This window comes from Maniola hyperantus, chromosome 15 (genome assembly GCF_902806685.2).
Source record: "Maniola hyperantus chromosome 15, iAphHyp1.2, whole genome shotgun sequence".
Classification (NCBI taxonomy): domain Eukaryota; kingdom Metazoa; phylum Arthropoda; class Insecta; order Lepidoptera; family Nymphalidae; genus Maniola; species Maniola hyperantus.
The window spans coordinates 11,812,785-11,833,268 of record NC_048550.1 but is presented as its reverse complement, the minus strand read 5'-3'; the positions used below and the strand labels follow the sequence as shown (position 1 = coordinate 11,833,268).

Here is a 20,484-nt window from a genome sequence, read left to right as displayed (position 1 = left end):
GCCAAATTTCATGATTCTAGGTCAACGGGAAGTACCCTGTAGGTTTCTTGACAGCCAGACGGACAGACAGACAGACAGACAGACAGACAGACAACAAAGTGTTATAAGGGGTCCGTTTTTCCTTTTGAGGTACGGAACCCTAAAAAGAACCCGACTGGGGTTTAGGGTGAAAAATATAACCCTGTCTTTGCTGTCTCGCAGTTGGATAAAAAGAGCTAAAAACAGCGAATTGAGGACAAAACTAATATCCGTAACTGCGCATAAGTGGATATGTAATCAGTGACGTCCCAGCACACCACAACACAGCATGTACAGTGTCGCGCATCAAAACAATAACAACTCTTATCGCCAGCTCCTTATCGGACCGCGGCGGCTCACAGTTGTGTATGTATTGTATGTATTTGTTTAAGTTTAAACTACTTACTATGTCATATACAGTGTCGTGATCTAGCTGTATGTTAACAGACGTTTCAATACACTTTGCATTATCCATCCCACATAGGTTTTAGAAGAGTTCATTTCCTTTTCGATCAAGTCGTACCTAGTCTAAACTTTCTTGGTAAATTATTTCGACGATTCAAAAGCACATGTAAAAGTTTATTTGAATAGAAATGTATTCTATTCAATTCTATCTTAAACCCACATGGTTAAAATATGTCCAGCCTTTAGACGATCCCTCCATCCGATATAGTTCCAATTTAACGTAACCGTCCGACAGATTATCCTACATGGTCACGTTGACTGATCATCATCTCAACGAGCTTTATATGTTTAACTGGAACTCGCTTCTACTAACTTGATGGTCCTGGTTTGGTGTCCGCTTCATACCGCTCAATTCAATTTTGACCGCTTCTTAGAACAAGATTGTTTTCAGAATCATCTAGTGCATTTAGAGATCCTTTGGATCATCTCAATCGTTAACCAACTTGGTCGGCAAGTTGTTATTAGTGTACCGACGTAATATTGTAATCAACCAGATTATCAGACCAAGGTCTGTTGTCGGAGTCGCAACTTATTCATCTGTGAATACAATAGTGCACAAATCCTCCAAGATCTATTACAAGTCACGACGACAAGAGTGCATGATGCACTCTTGCTGTTGTGAGTTGTGAGAGTTGATGAAGAATGTATCTGGGAAGATTTGTGTGGTATTACTTGCTTTTCCTGCCTATGCGTCCGCCACGTTGCTTGCTTATTCTTCTCGAAGGGCATTCCGAACCCGTGGTAGATTCACTGGATGAGTAAATGTTCATTTCTATTTCTTTGCAGTAGTGGGTAGGCGACCGGTGCATAGCGCATGCTGAACGTTGTACTTATGTATGTACAAAATACAGATGTATCTGTTTTTAGCGGATTATGTCTATGGACTTTCTCAAAGTAAAGCCCTCTTCTATCCAGCTTTGGAAGTGCAAACAAAAATACGTCAGTTAACAGCACTCTAATTGGTAAACCTGATTAAATATTCATGCCACATTTCCCGTATCACGCTCGTGAAAGGTCGCGCTTTCGTGTTGGAAATGCTGGCACGCACCACATTGGCAGCAATTAGCCGTGAACTTGACACGCGTAACAAAAAACTCTGGTCCGATGCGTACGCGCTTTATATCATGCTAGGTGATGAGCAAACATGAACATTTGCAGCACCAGAGGAACCGCGGATGCATTGCCGGCCTTTTAGGAATCTGTTGGTCCGCCCCTTGAATAACCCCATGTTGTAATCTAGTGGGAACACCGCCGATGGGAGTTGGTTCCACAGTTTGCACGTGCGTGGAAAGAAGGATCTGGCACAGCGGACGGTTGAAGTGCACCAGACACCCAGGTGGTGAGATATATGATTTTGTAACTTTAGAAACACTTGAGGTGAACTGAGATTAGCAAACTTTTCACCTTCAAGGTTCTAGATAATTATTCTCACGTCATGGTCACGGTCGCAACAGTTTCAGTATCTGCGACGTAAAAAGTTCTTTGTCCGGCCGTGAATCAGAAATAGATTGTTTTTTTACGCCTCTGAAGCCATTGACTCCACCACCACCAATCGATTGATTGTATGGGAAATAATACACACATATTTTCATCTACACACTTTAGTAGGTAAGTACTAGCTGACCCGCTCCGGCTTCGCTCGGGTGGAATTTAGAAAATCGACGTGGAGGTAAATTTTTCAAAAATCCAGACATAGGTAATCGAAAACCCAAATATCAATTTTCATGGAAAAAACTTCAAAAATGACGGGCTTTCGAACGAACTTTCATTCCTTATTTTTAACCCCCCTTGGCAGTTGAATTTTCAAAAATCGTGAAATACCTATTTTTTATTCTCAAACGAAAGCCTGTATATTGTATAGCAATTTTCATCGATGTAACCTTAAAAATGAGAGACTTTCATACAAACTTCCATCCTCTATTTACATCCCTTAGGGGTGGATTTTCAAAAAATCCTTTCTTAGTGGATGCACCTACTCTTTACAAAGAGCACATCACAGGTTTGAATTTTCAAAAATCGTTTCTCAACGGATGTCTACGTCATAATATAGCATATAGCTATCTGCATGCTAAATTTCAGCCCGATCCATCCAGTAGTTTGAGCTGTGCGTTGATGAATCAGTCAGTCAGTCAGCTTGTCCTTTTATATACATAGACTAGCTTATGCTCGCAACTTCGTCCTCGTGTACTACATAAATTTCAAACCCGTATTTCACCCCCTTAAGGGTTGAATTTTCAAAAAATTTTTCTTAGCGGATGTCTACGTCATAATAGCTATCTGCATTCTGCATGCCAAACTTCAGCCCATCCATCCAGTAATTTGAGCTGTGCATTGATAGATCAGTCAGTCAGTCAGTATTTTCTTTTATATACTATATACATGTATATATATTCGGAACAAGGTCAAGTTTAAATTGCACAACGTAGATAATTAATGTTCTGCCACCTTCGTTCACCTCGTAAAAGATAAGACGTATATTTTTAAAGATCATGTTGAGGAGGACGCGCTAAGTGAGTGGACTAACATAACAATGCTTGTGGGAGTGAAGATATACGATGACGATGCACGACCTTCCCATCGGACAATGTCCTGCAAGTAGCAAGGAACCGATAAAATTATCATATTACGTCCACCTACGTGCAGGTACACACTACATACTAAAGCAATTACGAGTTTCAAGATAAAGGTACGAATATGTGGACAAAAACTCACAATTTACGAGTATGTTGTGGTCAATTTTTATTTTTCTGTCAGAATATAATAGAGCCTCGATAGCTCAACGGTTGAAGGAGCGGACTGAAAACCGAAAGGTCGCCGGTTCAAACCCCGCCTGTTGCACTATTGTCGTACATACTCCTAGCACAAGCTTTACGCTTAATTGGAGGGGAAAAGGGGAATATTAGTCAGCCTGATAAACTTGGCTAATATTCTTTAAAAAAAAAAAGAAACTTAGTACATTTTGTGTCAGATGGACAATTATATTATTGAAAAGTATGATAAAAGTAGAGCAACAGATAGCAAAAGTAACTTTTATCGTTTTTCTTCTTCTGTATTACGGAAGCCTCGGTGTGCGAGTCTATTATCTAAGGGATTGGGTATTTTACTACATATATCAAAAACTAGCTTATTCCCGCGACTTCGTCCGCGTGGACTACACAAATTTCAAACCCCTATTATCCCCCTTAGGGGATGAGTTTTCAAAAATCCTTTCTTAGCGGATGCCTACGTCATAATAGCTATCTGCCTACCAAATTTCAGCCCGATCCGGCCAGTAGTTTGAGCTGTGCGTTGATAGATCAATCAGTCAGTCAGTCACCTTTTCAGTTTATATATTTAAGATAAATTATTTCTCAGTGGTTATTGAATAGAGAATCTTCCAAAATAAATAAAATCCACGTCCTTTGCTAGGTTTAAGTGTAGTAACCATTTCAAATTATCGATTAAACTAAAAAAGTACGTAATTATGATGTGACGTCACATTTCAGAATTTCATAGAATGTAGTTGTCACTTGTCAAATACCGTATTGACAGTTAAATATGACGTGTGTTGTCCGTTAAAGAAAATCGATATCGAGTTAGTGTCAAAACGATACAGCACACGATACCTGCAACGAAACGGCCTTGAATTTATTATTGTTTTCCACTTACGTTATTAAAATGGATAGACACGGTCGGATAACTCAATACGACGTGTATTACACTTCGTATCCAACTGTGCAGCATGGACTTGATGCAATTTATTTTGTATTCCTGGAAGTAATCTATATCTTTATAGTAAGTTAAACTATCGTGAGTGATTTCCATTATACATATCTCATAACCGGCTTTACTCACGTGTTTAGTCGACGTAAGGCCGACTAGTTTCGAACCCATCCACCTATCCATCGCGGCGCGCAGGCATAACCGCTACACGTACGCGAACTGAGTCCTTTTGAAAAAGGACCCCGGATGGGCTTGAAACTAGTCGGGCTTTCGTCGACTAAACACGTAAGTAAAGCCGGGTGTGAGATATGTATAACTTGTTAGTTGTTGCCAAGGACTCAATTACATCTTTTTGTGGTTTCTCGATGTGATTGGGCGTGTAATTTATATTGCCGCCATTTTTTGCACCCTATTGAACGGTATTGAATACAATGCTTTGTAATAAGACATCAAAGAACCTTGATCGATTGTAGATATTTTAGTACAAATGCGGAAAATGATTAAAATATCGAGTTTAGAATTGTCAATTAACGCAAACCTTTTGGAATAAGTTAATAAAAACAAATTTCCGTGTCAAGCTGTGTTCCCTTTAAAAGCTGGAATAGTCTGCACCAATTAAATAGTCGCTCTTGAACTTAACCGCAAGACGCGTAGCAATAGCATTTTTTAGGTGTCAGTGGGTTGCGTGCCCCGCCGCACCCCGCGTTTGCCATCTGCATTAGTGTGAGTGCTATATCCGTAATACAATACGCGAGAGAAATGAACAGAAGTTAGATTTTGAAGCAAGGAATAGCGAAATGGAATTTACAGACTGCTAATAGCAATGGAGAACGGGCGACAAAAAAGCCGAATAGGTACAAACAATCACTCTGACGAATCTATGGAAAAAGTAGACTAGGTCAAGTGGGAGAAAGAGTGGCCGTCACGTTCCAATCAAACACAACAACGGTTGGCACAAACCGTGGCTTATTGCGGGGACACTTGACAACGCGTTGTGTTGCAAATTCGTGTATTACATTTTGGTTTATTCTGCAATTCTATTTTGTTTATTGATTCTTCTTCATCTCGAGTCGACGGTCTCCTCAAATACGGGCAGCCAAAAAAGCCGCAAAAGCTCTGTCGGTAGCCTCGTGCAGGCTGCAGCTTATTGATTCTCATTTCGGTGATAACTGTTCTATCGCCTTTATAATGGGAAGTGCTCTGAAGAATTGTTTGAACTCATTCCACCCTCCTTTTTCTACAACCGCACCGCAAGTAATTTCACTTTCACCACCTGGGCGCCTGCTGCACCCTAAAAAGAGTATCTGTAAGCCCTTGTAAAGTCGTAAATTTACATTTACAAGTCTCGTATAGTAAAAAATAAATGTAGCAGCTACGTACTAAAGATGAACGTGAGAACTGCCAGCAATATGTCTCGGAGGCGGCGCATTTGTCGCATCAAATATTCAGCGATCGTTCAATCTTTCTGTACACTTAATGTCAGTGGAGTGGGGATGAGAAGCAAAATGTAAATCTGGATACAAGGCTCTACCAGTACACGTGCGAGTCAGACTTGCGTACCGAGGGTTCCGTACTACAGTCGTATTTTTTAGACATTTTGCACGATAAATGAAAAACTATTACGCATAAAAAGAATTAAAAACCTGTTTAGAATGTACAGGTAAAGCCCTTTCATATATGATACCCCACTTGGTATAAGTAGTTATCTCACTTTGAAAATTGAAAATACTAATTAATTGTTCATGAACACCTTTTAATTTTTTTTTGTGTGATGTAACCACAAATCCACGGTTTTCAGATTTATTTCTTGTGCTATAAGACCTACCTGTCAGACTTCATGATTCTAGGTCAACGGGAAGTACCTACCCTATAGGCTTTCGTGGCAGACACGACAGCCAGACGAGCAAAACGGACAGACAGACAGCGAAGTGATTCTATTAGGCTTCCTTTTTCTTTTTGAGGCACAGAACCCTAAAAAAACTTCATGGAAAAAACCCCATGGGAACTCTTTATTTTCCGGGATAAGAAGTAGTCTATCTATGTCACTCACTCTACAGGTAGGTATTTGTCTATAACTTAGGTACGGATTTTTTTTTTTATTTTTTTTTATTGTAAAATTACTTGACACTCTTTATTCGCATGCGATGTTTACCTGTCTAATTAGCTTTTCATTTTATGTAAGAACTTTGTATTTGATGTAGACGATAAAGCTGTTGGTAAACCTAATAAATGAAAAAAAAACCATTTGAAAACACTTAATTCAATGTTTGAAAAGCGCACAACGTGTTTGAAGGACAAACCACCAAATAAACACACTCGCATTTATAATAATACTAGCTGATGCCCGCGACTTCGTAGGTACTTACGCGTGAATTTAGGTTTAAAAAATCCCGTGGGAACTCTTTGATTTTCCGGGATAAAAAGTAGCCAATGTCACTCTCCAGGTCCTAATCTATTATACCCATGCGAAAAATCACATCTGTCCGTTGCTCCGTTGCAACGTGATTGAAGGACAAACCAATAACCAACAAACAAACACACTTTCGCATTTATAATAAGGGTAGTGATGATGACTGGTGATGAAATATCAGTTGACAAACTTGAAAACCGTAAAACAAAAATTAAATTATTTTTACGTGAACGTTAAATATTTTAATTTTATGCTTTCACATGTCACAACACACAACTCGTGTTCAGAATTATTGCACACGGTTCCAGGTATAAAATAAATAAATCGATTTAATTACTCGATTCCCCCACGAGCGCTCGCTTCAATCCATTTCAATAGCCATCGATACTCATCAGGAAAATTGCTTGTTTACTTCGTATTTCAGTGGGATATGAAAAGATTCGGTCAAACATTCCTCAGTGCTTGAAAACCAAAGTCTGCGAACAGTGCGCGTTGCCAGTGATGACATATGGATCCGAGACATGGTCGCTAACTATGGGCCTCATAAGAAAGCTCAGAGTCACTTAGCGGGCGATGGAGACGCTTCGAGTTTCTCTACGTGATGAAATCAGAAATAAGGAGATCCGTAGGAGAACTAGAGTAACCGTCATAGATCAACGGGTGGCAAAGCTGAAGTGGCATTGGGCAGGGCACATAGTCCGGAATACCGATAGACGTTGGGGTCCTAAGGTGCTGGAAGTTAGAACCTATCACTGGGTGGACGGACGACATCAGACGAGTCACAGAGAGCCGCTGGATTCAGGCGGCGCAAGACCGTAGCGTGTAAAAGTCCCTACAAGAGACCTATGTCCAGCAGTGGACATCTATCGGTTGACGGTGATGGAAAAGATGTGTGTGTCTGTCTGTCTGTCTATCTGCTAGCTTTTCACGACATATCCGTTCAATCGATTTTCATGAAATTTTAAAGAGATAGCTTGCATCCCTGGGAAGGACTACTAAGGCTACTTTTTATCCCGGAAAATCAAAAAGTCACCACGGGATTTTTATAAACCTAAATCCACGCAGACGTAGTCGCGGACATCATCTAGTATACAATATTTTTATAATTTTATGCATCTCAGAGTCGGAATAATTATTATATTGCTCGATTGCAGGCTCAAAATAAATAAATCGATTTAATTAGTCGATTCTCCCTCGAGCGGTCGCTTTAATCCATTTCGATGGCTATCGATACTCTGATCAGGAAAATGGCGTGTTTACTTTGCATTTCAGTAAATATTTTGCAAAATATTTACTTATAACTTGCCTTTCAAGTGCCCTGTCCACCTTGGTATGTTCTTCAAGCTTTGTGCCGCCGCCCGTTGCCACTTGAACTGCGATGTCGGTTACTCTGCTGCGCGATTGCGGGAGAATGACAGCTACAATGTCACGATCGCAATCATCTCTGACTAGTTAACGCTCGCTCACAATGCAGTGTTGCAACAAGAATCGCACAAATTCAGCCAATCAGAACAATTGAGATTGTAATAATGATTGATGCAGGTTTTAGACAATCGACCTACTGGTTCCTTTACGAAAATTTCCATTTCCTGATTACGCAGAAATCCGACTGGCTCTTTCCAGTATCTACTATAATAAGTACTTCAATCTTTTCTTAGGCTCCCGCACCCGAAGGGTGCCAGTGAGACCCTATAATTAAGCCTTCGCTGTCTGTCTGTCAGCGGGCTGTATCTCATGAACCGTAAGAGGTAAAGAGTTGTCACAGTGTATTTTCTATTGCCGCTATAACAACAATTAATGAAATTGAATTGAAAAAAAAAAGGTATTTGTTGTACGATGGTACGGAACCCTTCGTGTGTGAGTCCGACTCACACTTGGCCGGTTTTTTAAACTTTTCTTTCACATCTCATGTTCAGAATTATGGCACACGACTCCGATCATAAAATAGATCGATTTAATTAGTCGATTCCCCCTCGAGCGTCATTTCAATGGCTATCGATACCTCTCATCAGGAAAATTGCTTGTTTACTTTGCATTTCATATGGAAAATACGCACTATGAATTATATTTTTCGACGCTTTGCCTGAAACGTCGTACAGTAACGCGGCAGAAAGTAATGTACATCGACCTTTAGAAGGAGATAGCAGATTTGTAACGACATACAAAGCCGAAATGTCATTCTAAAGGCCGATGTACATTACTTTCGGCCGCGTACTGTACCAGCGTATATCTAATAATAAAAACTAAGATCAAATTCAAAGACTTTTAAAAATCAAAAGTAAACTCAACTTAAAGTTCTTACCCACATTGCAATTAGTAGTACGATACGTTTAAAATTTTAGCTTAAAGTAGGTACTAACATTCCTAAGAAAATGGCATTTTCAAGAGCTAAAAGTCTTCTCTTTAATGTGGGACAGTAAATGTCTAGACCTGCGGGATCTATGACTTTAATTTCACGCGATATTTTCTAGTGTCTTACTGTAATGCGGTGGTAATAAAACGGTAATAACTTAGTGGTTAAGGAAGAATAGATTAGTCGGGGTCCAGGGTTCGATTCTGGGCACGCAACTCTAACTTTTTCGAGTTATGTACGTTTGAAGCAATTAAATGTCACTTGCTTTAATGGTGAAGGAAAACATCGATAGGAAACCTGCACGTCTGAGAGTTCTCCATGTTTTTTTAGTTCCAAGTTCCTTTACTAGTGCTATAAGACCTACCTACCTGCCAAATTTCATGATTCTAGGTACACGGGAAGTACCCTATAGGTTTTCTTGACAGACGTCGCGTCGTGTCTGTCAAGAAAACCTATAGGGTATACAGACAGAGAAAGAAGTGATCCTATAAGAGTTCCTTTTTCCTTTTGAGGTACGGAACCGTAAAAAAGGATAGAAAACCAGCGTCAGAGCTGAAACGCGGCGTGCGTTATTCAGTAACGCACCGGCAGTTACGCCTTACTGGATGAACAAGTAGATTTCACAACAGAAATAGATGTCCAGGTATTTTTCTATGCCTGGTTATATGTATAGGCTCTATGTATCGCACTGTGGCCATTAATGTCACTTTCTAAACAGGATTAAAGCATGTCATTATTGCCGTGTAGCGCACAAACACAGTTATCAATCAAGGCGATCGGATAGATTGACGTTACAGTATCGATTGGACAGAGTCTTGTATACCTACTCCTAGTTCAACTCACCATTACTGGGTTCTCGGATACAGGGGGCCTCCAAAGTCCAAACCTTGAGAAGTCTCTCAGTAAAATGCCAAATATGTTCAGTAATTTAGAGCAAGACGTTATAGGAGTTTTTTGTTTCGAAAAAAAAATGGAAGATTAAAACATTTTATGAATGCCTAAGATAATTTCTGTAAAAATAATAAAAAGTTTTCGCACTCGCTTCGCTTGCGCTTATATTTCGTTATTGATTAATTTTTTTTTATAAAAAGAATATTAGCCATGTTAAATGACTAATATTCCTCTTTCCTCTCCAACTAAGTGTCAAGCTTGTGCTAGGAGTAGGTACGACAATAGTGCAACGGGCGGGGATTGAACCGTCAACCGTTCGGTTTTCAGTCCGCTCCGTTACCCGTTGAGCTATTGCGGCTTCAATTTCAATTATAATTATATTTCTAGGTCGTAAGTAGGTCCTATAATTCGTTCATCGAAAGATGTAGGTAACTTCGTAGGTACGTTTATATGTTGATATTAAGAGAAACGATGATGTTTAAATTAGGCGCAGCCTCTCACTGAATATTTTACATAGATAAAGTATTTATAAGCAAAATATTGTCGTGGAAAATTTAGAAGCTGAGTGCAATAATAATTTGGAATATCTCTATTTATATTTAACTAACTACCTAATCTTAATTATCTTGAGCATTAGTTAACCAACTTAATGCTCTTCTGTTTTGTTATAATTAAAAAGTTTAACGACTAGCGATAAGAAACAGTCTTGATAATTAAGTTGCCCCTTCATTGCAACAAATATTTTGGAATCAAGATTTACATAATTATCATCATGATCAACCCAACGCCGGGTCACTACAGAGCATGGTCTACCACGCTAGCCAAGTGCGGATTGATAGACTTCACATACCTTTGAGAATATTATGGAGAACTCAGGCAGGCCACGACTTACATCTTCAGTCAGTCTCCCTAGCCTAGCCTAGCCAGCCTAGTCAGTATTTTTTTTAATAGCCAAGTTTATCATGTTGACTAATACTCCCCTTTCCCCTCCAATCAAGCGTGAAGCTTGTGCTAGGAGTAGGTATGACAATAGCCTCAATAGCTCAACCGGTATAGGGTGGACTGAAAACCGAAAGGTCGACGGTTCCAATCCCGCCCGTTGCACTATTGTCGTACCTACTCCTAGCACAAGCCTGACGCTTAATTGGAGAGGAAAGGGGAATATTAGTCATTTAATATGGCTAATATTCTTTTAAAGAAAAAAAAAAAGTTCAACGGGTAGGGTTTGAACTGGCGACCTTTTGGATTTCAGTCCGCTCCTTTAACCGTTAAGCTATCGAGGCTCTAAATTGATGAGTGATGTCCTAGTGGTTTAGACATCGGGTTCCTATTACGGGGGGTTGGGGATTCGATCCCTGGATCTCTAACTTTTCGGAGTTATGTAAGCTATGGTATAAATATCACAACTGTGAAGGAAAACATCTTGAGAAAACCGCATGCCTGAGAGTTCTCTATAAGTCATATAATGATCGCAAAGGTGTACCTATGAATTTCCAATCCGCACTTGGCCAGCGTGGTGGACTATGGCCAAACCCTTCTTATTCGAGGCCCTTCTCAGAAGACCCGTGCACATGAGGAACCGGCGATGGATTGTTGATGATGACTCAGAATTGCATTTTTATACACGCAGCTCGTAGGTATCATATCAAAGTTCAAAGAATGTTTACAATATCATTATATTCTTTTAATAAAGTTGTCAAAGCGGAATACAGTGCTCCTTTATATCAAGACAAAGCTGCGACGCACCGCAATCCAACAAAATAATAAAAATAACAAGGAAAGGCAAAACACAAACAAAAGCTGCGGATTCTACAAACTTTATTGAACAATATTATAATGTATCATTCAGATAAAGCTGTCGAGCAAATATTTAAGCACGAACCTTCTTTATACAGAGGCGATGCACCGCGCAATCCGACAACGTAAAACAAAAACACAAACAACGAGCGAACTTTCGCGGGGTTGTCGAAAGAGCGCTCGGCGCGAGCGACCGCGGCTCGGCGACGCGTCTGCTCAACTGTCGAGGTGAACTGAGGGCCTGAGGTCTGAGCTGAATGCTCAATGCAACCTGCACAATGCACCGGCCAAAGAAATAAGGCTGCATCTACAAGTGACATATCAAACCCTAACCGATGTCTGCAATTTCGTCCGGGAGATTAGTTTGAAGTTTGCTACCCGTTTCCACCCTATATAGGCAAAGCCTTACCGCCAAGCGACTTGCTATTTCAGTGCTTTGCTATGTAAAACACAGATGAAAAACTCCCTGTCTCACTGGCTGACTCATCAATGACCGGTCCAAAACCTTGGACCTAGACACTTGAAATGCAGTTCCCTTTATAATGTTGACAAGGAATATCTGGATTTATCGAAATTCCCAAGTAAAGAGGATTTATAGTATGTACCAATTAGAGTGTATATGTTTATATATACCTATATATATTATATTTATAGCTAGCTACATTGCGACTCCCCGTCTTACAGTTCTCTAAGTTCTTAAGTGTGGGTTGCCTGGAAGAGATCACTTCAGTGATAAGGTCGCCCTTTGTTTTTTAAGTGTATCCTATATTCTTACTCTCTGTAAATCTATTAACAATAAAGTTGTTTTAAATTAAATTAATTAAATTAAATTTATATTTTCAACTCTTGTAGGGATATTCACATGCCACGATTTTGCTTTCTTCTTTCTTTAATTTTCTTATACGAATGATGTATAAGAAGAAAATGATAGAGTATGAACGTGCCCTTAGATAATGTGCATCGATTCAACACCGTCTGGTAGTTCTAGTATAAGTAGATACGGCTACATAGCAACAAAGACACCTGTAGTTCTTTCCCCTTTGACCATTGAGATGATAGCCCTATGTGCTGCGACGGTGCAACGCTATTTGTGCAAGTGTATTAGCATCTTCAGACGTACCATGTTCTAATTTTAACTTCAGCAGCATATTTTGCAACAAGACGACGACAGTTGGTTGGACTCAATCCTATACTAAGCACACTAAGTTTTAATTTCAATATTGGTAGCTCGGAGGTTGAAGAGCTACCAACTCAGCCCCCAACCCAATTTACTGACACTACAGAAAACATCGAGATAAAATTGTAAGACACTAATGAAAAATGAAATAAATGAATGCAATATGCTTAGGAAAAGATTTCTTACCGGTTTCTAAAGTTCTGAACCGGTAGTAAAGTCCATTATACATAATATATACAGATAGACTTGACATTTCATAAGAAATTGTAACGTGTTCTATCTAAAATTTGATTTGATTATATGGAAAGATATTTGGAGTCACGCAAAGGTCTGTCAAGTAAAAATATGCCTCTTGGAAGTTTTTCTATAGTATTATATTTGATTTTGAAGAGCGTGTACGAAAGAGAGATTTAGTCCAAATTAGCTTTAGCAAATTAGTTTTTACATGGATGGGTACAACAAGTGAGTTGTATCCAACTGTTGAGTAAACTATGTAGTCAGTTTACCCAACTTAGGTCCGACTTGTTGGCACATCTGTAGGTGATATAATACTGGAGACGGTGCAGACACATAAAATTGCAATATCCTTTTATTTTTCGCTCCATGCAATTTATAGGGCATACCTATCTAGTTATCTACTACTACTCGCTAGCTAGATGTGAAAGTTTACACAAAGGTAATAAAACAGGAGTTGGCTGAAGACTAGAACAGACTTAATCAAAAGTTAAATGAAAATGTATGCAAGTGTTTTTTATGTTAAAAATATAATGTTTACCAACCAAATTCTTGGTATAAGTCCCGCAAATTGCTATTGCGCTGGAACCATGTCTCATGAACATCGAAATGACGTCATTTTGACGTCAGCCGACATAAAAATATACCATCAGCTCGAAAATTCAGTCTAGTGCTGACGTCACTAAAATGGCGGCCACGCGCATTAGCAATTTGTGGGACTTATAAGGAGAAATATTTCTCTTTCCGTTTTGTCTAAAGTTTAACAGAAACAGTAGGAATTAAACTCTATGGTCACATATCTATATGTATAGGTACTTCTAAATTCTAGGTTTTGTAAGTAGAGACACTAAGGTTTTTGTAAGTTATTTGAATTTTGAATCTCTTTAGATGTCTACAGTGACAAAAACAAGAAGACAATGGTCTTCTTTTGTGAAAAAGCTACTAAGCTAAGACTTCTCTTCAACAAATCTGTTCAGACTCTGTCGACTAATCATAGAAAAAATACGAATCTCTCTTAAAAATTATACAAGTGAAGTTACGAAACGTTTTAAAATCTGAAATCTTTCATATTTATTCGTGTGCAGTTAGAAAAATCTGGTATTAATTGGACGAATGGAGTCTGGAAAACGAATTCAATTAACATTATAAGTAGGTACATCGTTAATCAAAATCAGTGCAATGAGTGGTTTCAACTTAGCGTGGGTGTAATAGGGTCTGTCCGCACTGCGCGGTTCAAACAAAGCTGTGTCAACGCCCAGCTCAAGCGATGACGGAAATGCCACCTATTGGTATTGTACTAACGATTGGAACAGGCGTACTAACGATTTAGTAGGTACCTACTTACTGTTAAATAGGTAGGGCTTTGATTATAACGTATCACCATCTCGCCCTGTCGCGAACTATGCATGAACCCTGAAAATATTACACCCCTTTTTAGGACAGGCGTGTGAAAAGATTAGCGCGGTTTGTGGTTTGCACATCACATCTATTTAGAAATCGCCGTGTTCAATCTGGCCTTAAGGTCTGTCCATACTGCGCGGTAGTGACGAGGCTGTAGGTACGTGTCAACGCCCCGCCAGGCCAGACGTTGACCACTGGTGGAAATGCAAGCAATCGCGAACGAAGCATCAGCTATTTGGTACTGTTGAATATTGGACAGGAACGTGATGTGGAAGTAAGGGTATGTCCATACTGCGGGGACCAGGCGGTGTCAACGCCCGGCCAGCACAGGCGATGACCGCCGACGGAAATGCAACCGATCGCGAACGACGCATCAGCTATTTGGTACTGTTGAATATTGGATAGGAACGTGCTGTGGAATTTAATGAAGTAACGTATCGATCCGATCGGTGGGAACTGAGAAGTTTTAAAGTTTTAAATAGAAAAAGATAATCTGCAGATTAAAGTTCTACATGAAACCTGTAAGGAAAGTTGATATCGATAATAAAGACCTTTGGCCTTGATTCTGATATTATCGAAAATACCTAGATATATTATTATGATTAAGTACCTACGTCTTCTTTTTATTTCCAAATAATTTACCGAAATCAGGGAAAAGTTTTTGACTATTATTGTGTGTTTCACTTATTGTGTTTATATTCTTATTGCGTAGATAAATTATGAGTATAATGATTTTAAGATTATTTCGTGGTTTAACGACATAAACTAGATAACGGGTACATGTTTTTATTTGTCGATATTTCCAGAGGCGTCTCTAGGCCTTGTGGCGCCCGTGTGCAACCAGTACCCTGGCACCCTCTAGTCTAGTAGGAGCAGCGTCAAAATGGAATACTAACAGTTATAAACGGAAATTCGGATGCAAATGGTGCAATTTTAAATGATGATTTTAAATGATGACGGCGTCGACCATAACACCAGCGCAGGGTCTTGGAGAGCGCCGGCATCGACGCATCTTTGGAGGTGTGGCATTAGAGGGCACTCGGCGCGCGCCCCCTTAGACCCGGCGCCCGTGTGCGCCGCACACCCTGCACCATAGGTAAAGACGCCTCTGGATATTTCAATCCAATTTAAATTTAATTTAAAACAACTTTATTGTTACTAAAATTACAGAGAGTAAGAATACAGGATACACTTAAAAAACAAAGGGCGACCTTATCACTAAAGTGATCTCTTCCAGGCAACCCATACTTAAGAACTTATAGAACTGTAAGACGGGGAGTCGCAATGTAGTTATAAATATATATATATATATATTGGAGGGTCGATATTGAAAGAGTTCTTACTGTCTATAGACTCCGTGAAAAGAAACGTATGAGTTTTACTCTACGGAAGGTAGCCATCTTTATTTTAGTTGTCAGAGTTGGACTTTGACACGCACGAATTTTGTTGTCGTTCACAATTTTCTCTCGCGTTAAATTAATTAAGTATCAGATTATAGCTTAGCTAATTATTATTCTTTGAGATAGGTAGGTAGTTTCTTAATCGTGATATTTAATTCGGTGATTGTGATATAGTTAGAACAGTAATTGTTCGATGCTAATGTACATTGTGTTAAATCGTAACATCTAGTGCCATCCGGTGACTTTGTCTGCAAAGCACTATTAATAATGTTCGCGTAGTTGTTTGACGAATATGGAATACTAATTATTGGTGAATATTAGAGTAATTCGTGAGTTGACGTTTGGCTCAGTGGATAGATTATTATAAGGACATCCGTTAAGGTTATTTCTGCAGACGCTAGTGATTTAGAGTGTAATTGGAGATATACCGGCAGTTGAGATAATGATTAGTTTGAAGTGATAGTTTAGTGTGATAGTAACTTGAAGTTAACTTTGATAGTAGGTACCCGCTTTAGAATCGTATAACCCGGTTGGTAAAGAATCATTGATGACTCTCGTGTAATGTTGAAATGGATTAGACAATGAGTTGCCCATGAGATCGAATAGCTTACATTCTACCTGGTTTCTGTTGTGATCGCTTATTTGGGTGGATATAGTAGTCGTGGCGTGTGTGGCGCACGATGCTATGGTGTTCTGTATGCAGATGTGCACAGAGTGGAGAAGGTAGAGCTATTGCGATATTCTGAATTAGTAATGAGAAGTCAATTATAAGATCTGGTTTAGATCGTAAGAGAGTCGATGCAATGATCCTTTTAAGAGCGTTCATGAAGTTGTGATTGATTACCTTGAGATGATTAGATAACGGAGTAGGTCGTGACTAGATTGAGAGGTTGCAATAGCAATTGCGCCCTAATCACACGATGTAGTGTTTAGCTTAGGTTAGCTAGTTTAGAGTGAGGTGAGGGGTCGCTGTGAGGGGTGGTTGGAGGCGACCATAGGTAGGGTTAGGTTAGGGTGATCTGGTTGTGTTACGTTGATTGTTTCCATGTGCGATACGTTACTGAGAACTATTTGTAAAGAACATGGATTAAAGTACCTACCTATTAATTACTACCTTCTGATGTCGGCTAAAGATGAATAATAATTATCAGCCATCCTCCTGTTCTCCGACATATATATATATATATATATATATATATATATATATATATATATATATATATATAGGCATACATAAACATACACTCTAATAGGTACATACTATACAATATAATGTTATATAATATTATATAATATAATATATACATATATATAAATAATATATAAAATCAATGTAATGTAATTAAACAATAATACATAGCTAACTGTACATATTCTTATCGCAGAAAATCTACAGTGACAGATAGTGTTTCTTAACACGGTTTTTAAAGATCGCCAGCGATTTGGAGCGTCTTATTTCGACCGGAAGTGCATTCCACAGCGAAGCTGCTTTTACAGTGAATGATTCCGCGTAGCTATGCGTATTACATTTGGTCGCTTTAAGCTTAAAGTCGTAACAGGAACGCAGGCCGCGATTACGTTCGAAGGAGCTAAAGAATTGAAACTGATCTTTAAGGTAGGGTGGTGACCAGGGATGGAAAAGTGTGGCAAATAGGATGGAAAGAACATGTAGATTACGTCGATGCCTAATAGGGAGCCAGTTCAGTTTTTTACGATATTCAGTTTTTTACGATATTCAGTTTCCAAATGCACGGGTCGCGGTCACGATGGGAATATAAGTATAGATTATACTTATTGTGTGTTTGTATCGATGCTCGTAATTTTCCTGCTTCTGTCTCCAGATTCTGATAGACCTAATTGCATTGTGCGTTTAGTAAGAATTATTATAAATAGGCAATTATGGGCATATTCTAGTTTAAATAATTAATTAACATTGTACTGGTACTGGGCTTACCAATAAGGAACCATTTTCACTCGTTCATCCGAATGTTGCATACCTGAAATGAAATAACAACATCAACTAATTTAATTCAAACGTTAACAAAACATACTTATTATAGCTGCCCTGGCGAACTTCGATCCGCCTAAAAGTCGATTCAAATTTTTAAAATTTTTGTCTCCGTAAGAACCGTCCCCGTACTTCAAGGAATATTATAAAAACAGAATTAGCGAAATCGGTTCAGCGGTTCTCGAGATTTGCGATGAGCAACACATTTGGTGATTCTTTCTTATATTATAGATTAGAGAAAATATAAGCCATTTTCAGGATTCCGACCTGATGGGTGCCGATGTGATCCTATTACTCAGCCCCCGTTGTCCGTCCGTCTGTCTGTTTTCTTATCTAGTCTGTTAGCGGGCTGTATGTCATGAACCGTAAAAGGTAGAGCATTTCCGCTAGTCTATATCTAAACATTTCAAAATGGCAAAATGCAAATTTAAAAAAACTTAAAAAGTAACCATTGATGGTCTATGGTACGAAACCCTTCGTGTGAGAGTCCAACTCGTACTTGGCTGGTTTTTATGTTTCGTATATTTATGACAATTAATTTTGTACGATAAAATTTATACCTACTAGTGACAAAATAGTAAGAAAATAGATTTTCTTAGCGTTAATTACATTTTAATAAAATTAAAAGGTTAATTAGAAGGTCGAATATATAAGCATATTAAATTAAAAACCTTGAGGTTTTAATCCAAATAGAAGGTAATAATGTTATTTATAGGATTACAGAGTGTAACCTTAAAGGAAATTAAATGAGAACTGCTGAAAGTCTGAAAGGTAAACAACCTTGGGTCATGCTATCAGCTGTGGGTACTAGGTATGGCAAACACCTAGCCTTGGCACATGTAACACTCTCATACCGATAAAAATAAGAAGTACATACCTACTTATATATTAAATAGCGGAGAAAGATGTAAAATCATTAAAAATTTAACAGAGCGTACATGTAGAATGAAAGACTACTAGACAGGTGTGCAAATTCTATATTCAATTGTAGGTATATTGTAAGCATCTCCTGGCCAGGCAGAGCTGGTAAGTTAATTGACTTTATTTAATAACTAGCTGATGCCCGCGACTTCATCCGCGTGGATTGACATTTTTCAAAATCCCGCGGGAATTCTTTGATTTTCCGGGATAAAAAGTAGCCTATGTATTAATCCAGGGTGTAATCTATCTCCATTCCAAATTTCATCCAAATCCGTTTAGCCGTTTTTGCGTGATTGAGTAACAAACATCCAAACATAACGGGCATAAGATAGAATATATAGGAAGATAAATGACGGCGAGTTTCAAGAATAAAAAAAATCGAGTACTAATTAAACTGTTATTAGGATTAACATCGTAGGTGTGCATTATGCAACCTTAGCGAAAATTAATCGCAAAGTGCTGATATTCTTAAAGGCGAGAACCTTGGGACATGCTATAACCACAGCCTTGCCAAGTGTACGGTTCTGCCCTGACACCGATATAGAATAACGAAATGAAAACCAAGTTAATAACTATGAGTTTTGAATGCCTTGACGTGCTATGCTGTGGCATGATCTGCTTCTCAGTGAGCATCTAGATGTACCTACATTGTTTCAGTTTCCGTGAGCTCAGTTCACTTTTATCATTGTCAGGGAGCCGCTATATTCAGGAGGCGGATGATCGTGGCATGTAGAAAATGGAAATTTTTACAAGAGACCTATGTCCAGAAGAGAACGTCTATCGATTTAAATACACTAGTGAAATACACTAAGTTCTTCAAAGTAATAGTACGTTCTTGAACACCCACTATCATGCTGGTATTTACCAAGTCAAAGTTAAACGGACAGTTAAAAATAAAGAGGTTTCTTTTCAAGCATTTCATAGCTAACAATACATTTATGTCCAGAAGGTTATATTCTATTCATATTTACCTCCATACGTTCCATACAATAACAAAACATACCTTTATTTTTCATAGTGCGACGTTTTTGAAAAGGAATAAAAGGAATCGTTCAAAGCGAATCCTGTTCCAGTCGAAGTAGGAGTACCTACCTACATTGAAACTAACGTCAGTATATTTTCTGCAAGTATCGCATTGAATTAACATATCTCACACGAAACTCTAGATCCGCACTAATTCCTCTCGTGCTCGTTGAATCCGAACAGAAGTAGTGATTGTATGTCGAGTGCTTTTAGTGCTCTGGACTTGTATGCAAATTTATGTTTTATACGGATACGATGCTCGCATCGATTCCTTATATCTTGTTCTTCTATATTCTATAGGGTACCTATGTGCAATCTTCTTTAATAAAATACTTTGATATTGTTTTATTTATATGTTTACGGCAATTTAGGGATATATACTCATGTGACAATTAGGTCAAAGTTAAAGATTACCTCAGTGAAAGTTTATCTTATACTTAATACGATTTATAAATGTTATAAACTTTTAAGAGCAACCATTTGAAGCTGTCGCAATTTAAATGTTTCATGTTTAGAATAATGAAAGACAACTTATAGTTTTAAAAAAAGCAGTTGAATAAATACAGTAACAACCAAAGATTTACAAAGCATTATGTTTATGATTAAGAATCTAAGTTAAAATAGATACTTAAGTAGTGATATTAGTGAATCATATTTACGAAACACTTGAGTTGCACTTCGTTA

General features: G+C 38.5%; 2 protein-coding genes across 8 annotated transcripts in view; both read right to left on the bottom strand.

The window, feature by feature from the left end:
- Window positions 1–20,484, bottom strand: part of LOC117988924 (4-hydroxyphenylpyruvate dioxygenase-like) — a 326,462-nt gene that overhangs the window by 22,423 nt on the left and 283,555 nt on the right. The gene's annotated exons all lie outside the window — the stretch shown is intronic.
- The window catches only part of Ypel (Yippee-like), a 129,710-nt gene that overhangs the window by 68,944 nt on the left and 40,282 nt on the right, over window positions 1–20,484 (bottom strand). For 2 of the 7 annotated variants that reach the window (XM_034976550.2, XM_034976551.2), the window contains exon 2: window positions 17,803–17,845. The exons of 2 other annotated variants lie outside the window; for them this stretch is intronic. In XM_034976550.2, coding sequence (XP_034832441.2) covers window positions 17,803–17,843 — 41 coding nt within the window. In that variant the 5' untranslated portion in view covers window positions 17,844–17,845. Of the gene's footprint in view, window positions 1–11,721; window positions 12,001–17,802; window positions 17,846–20,484 lie in introns of those variants that run through there. 3 more of the 7 variants (XM_069503668.1, XM_069503666.1, XM_069503673.1) reach the window with 3 other exon arrangements.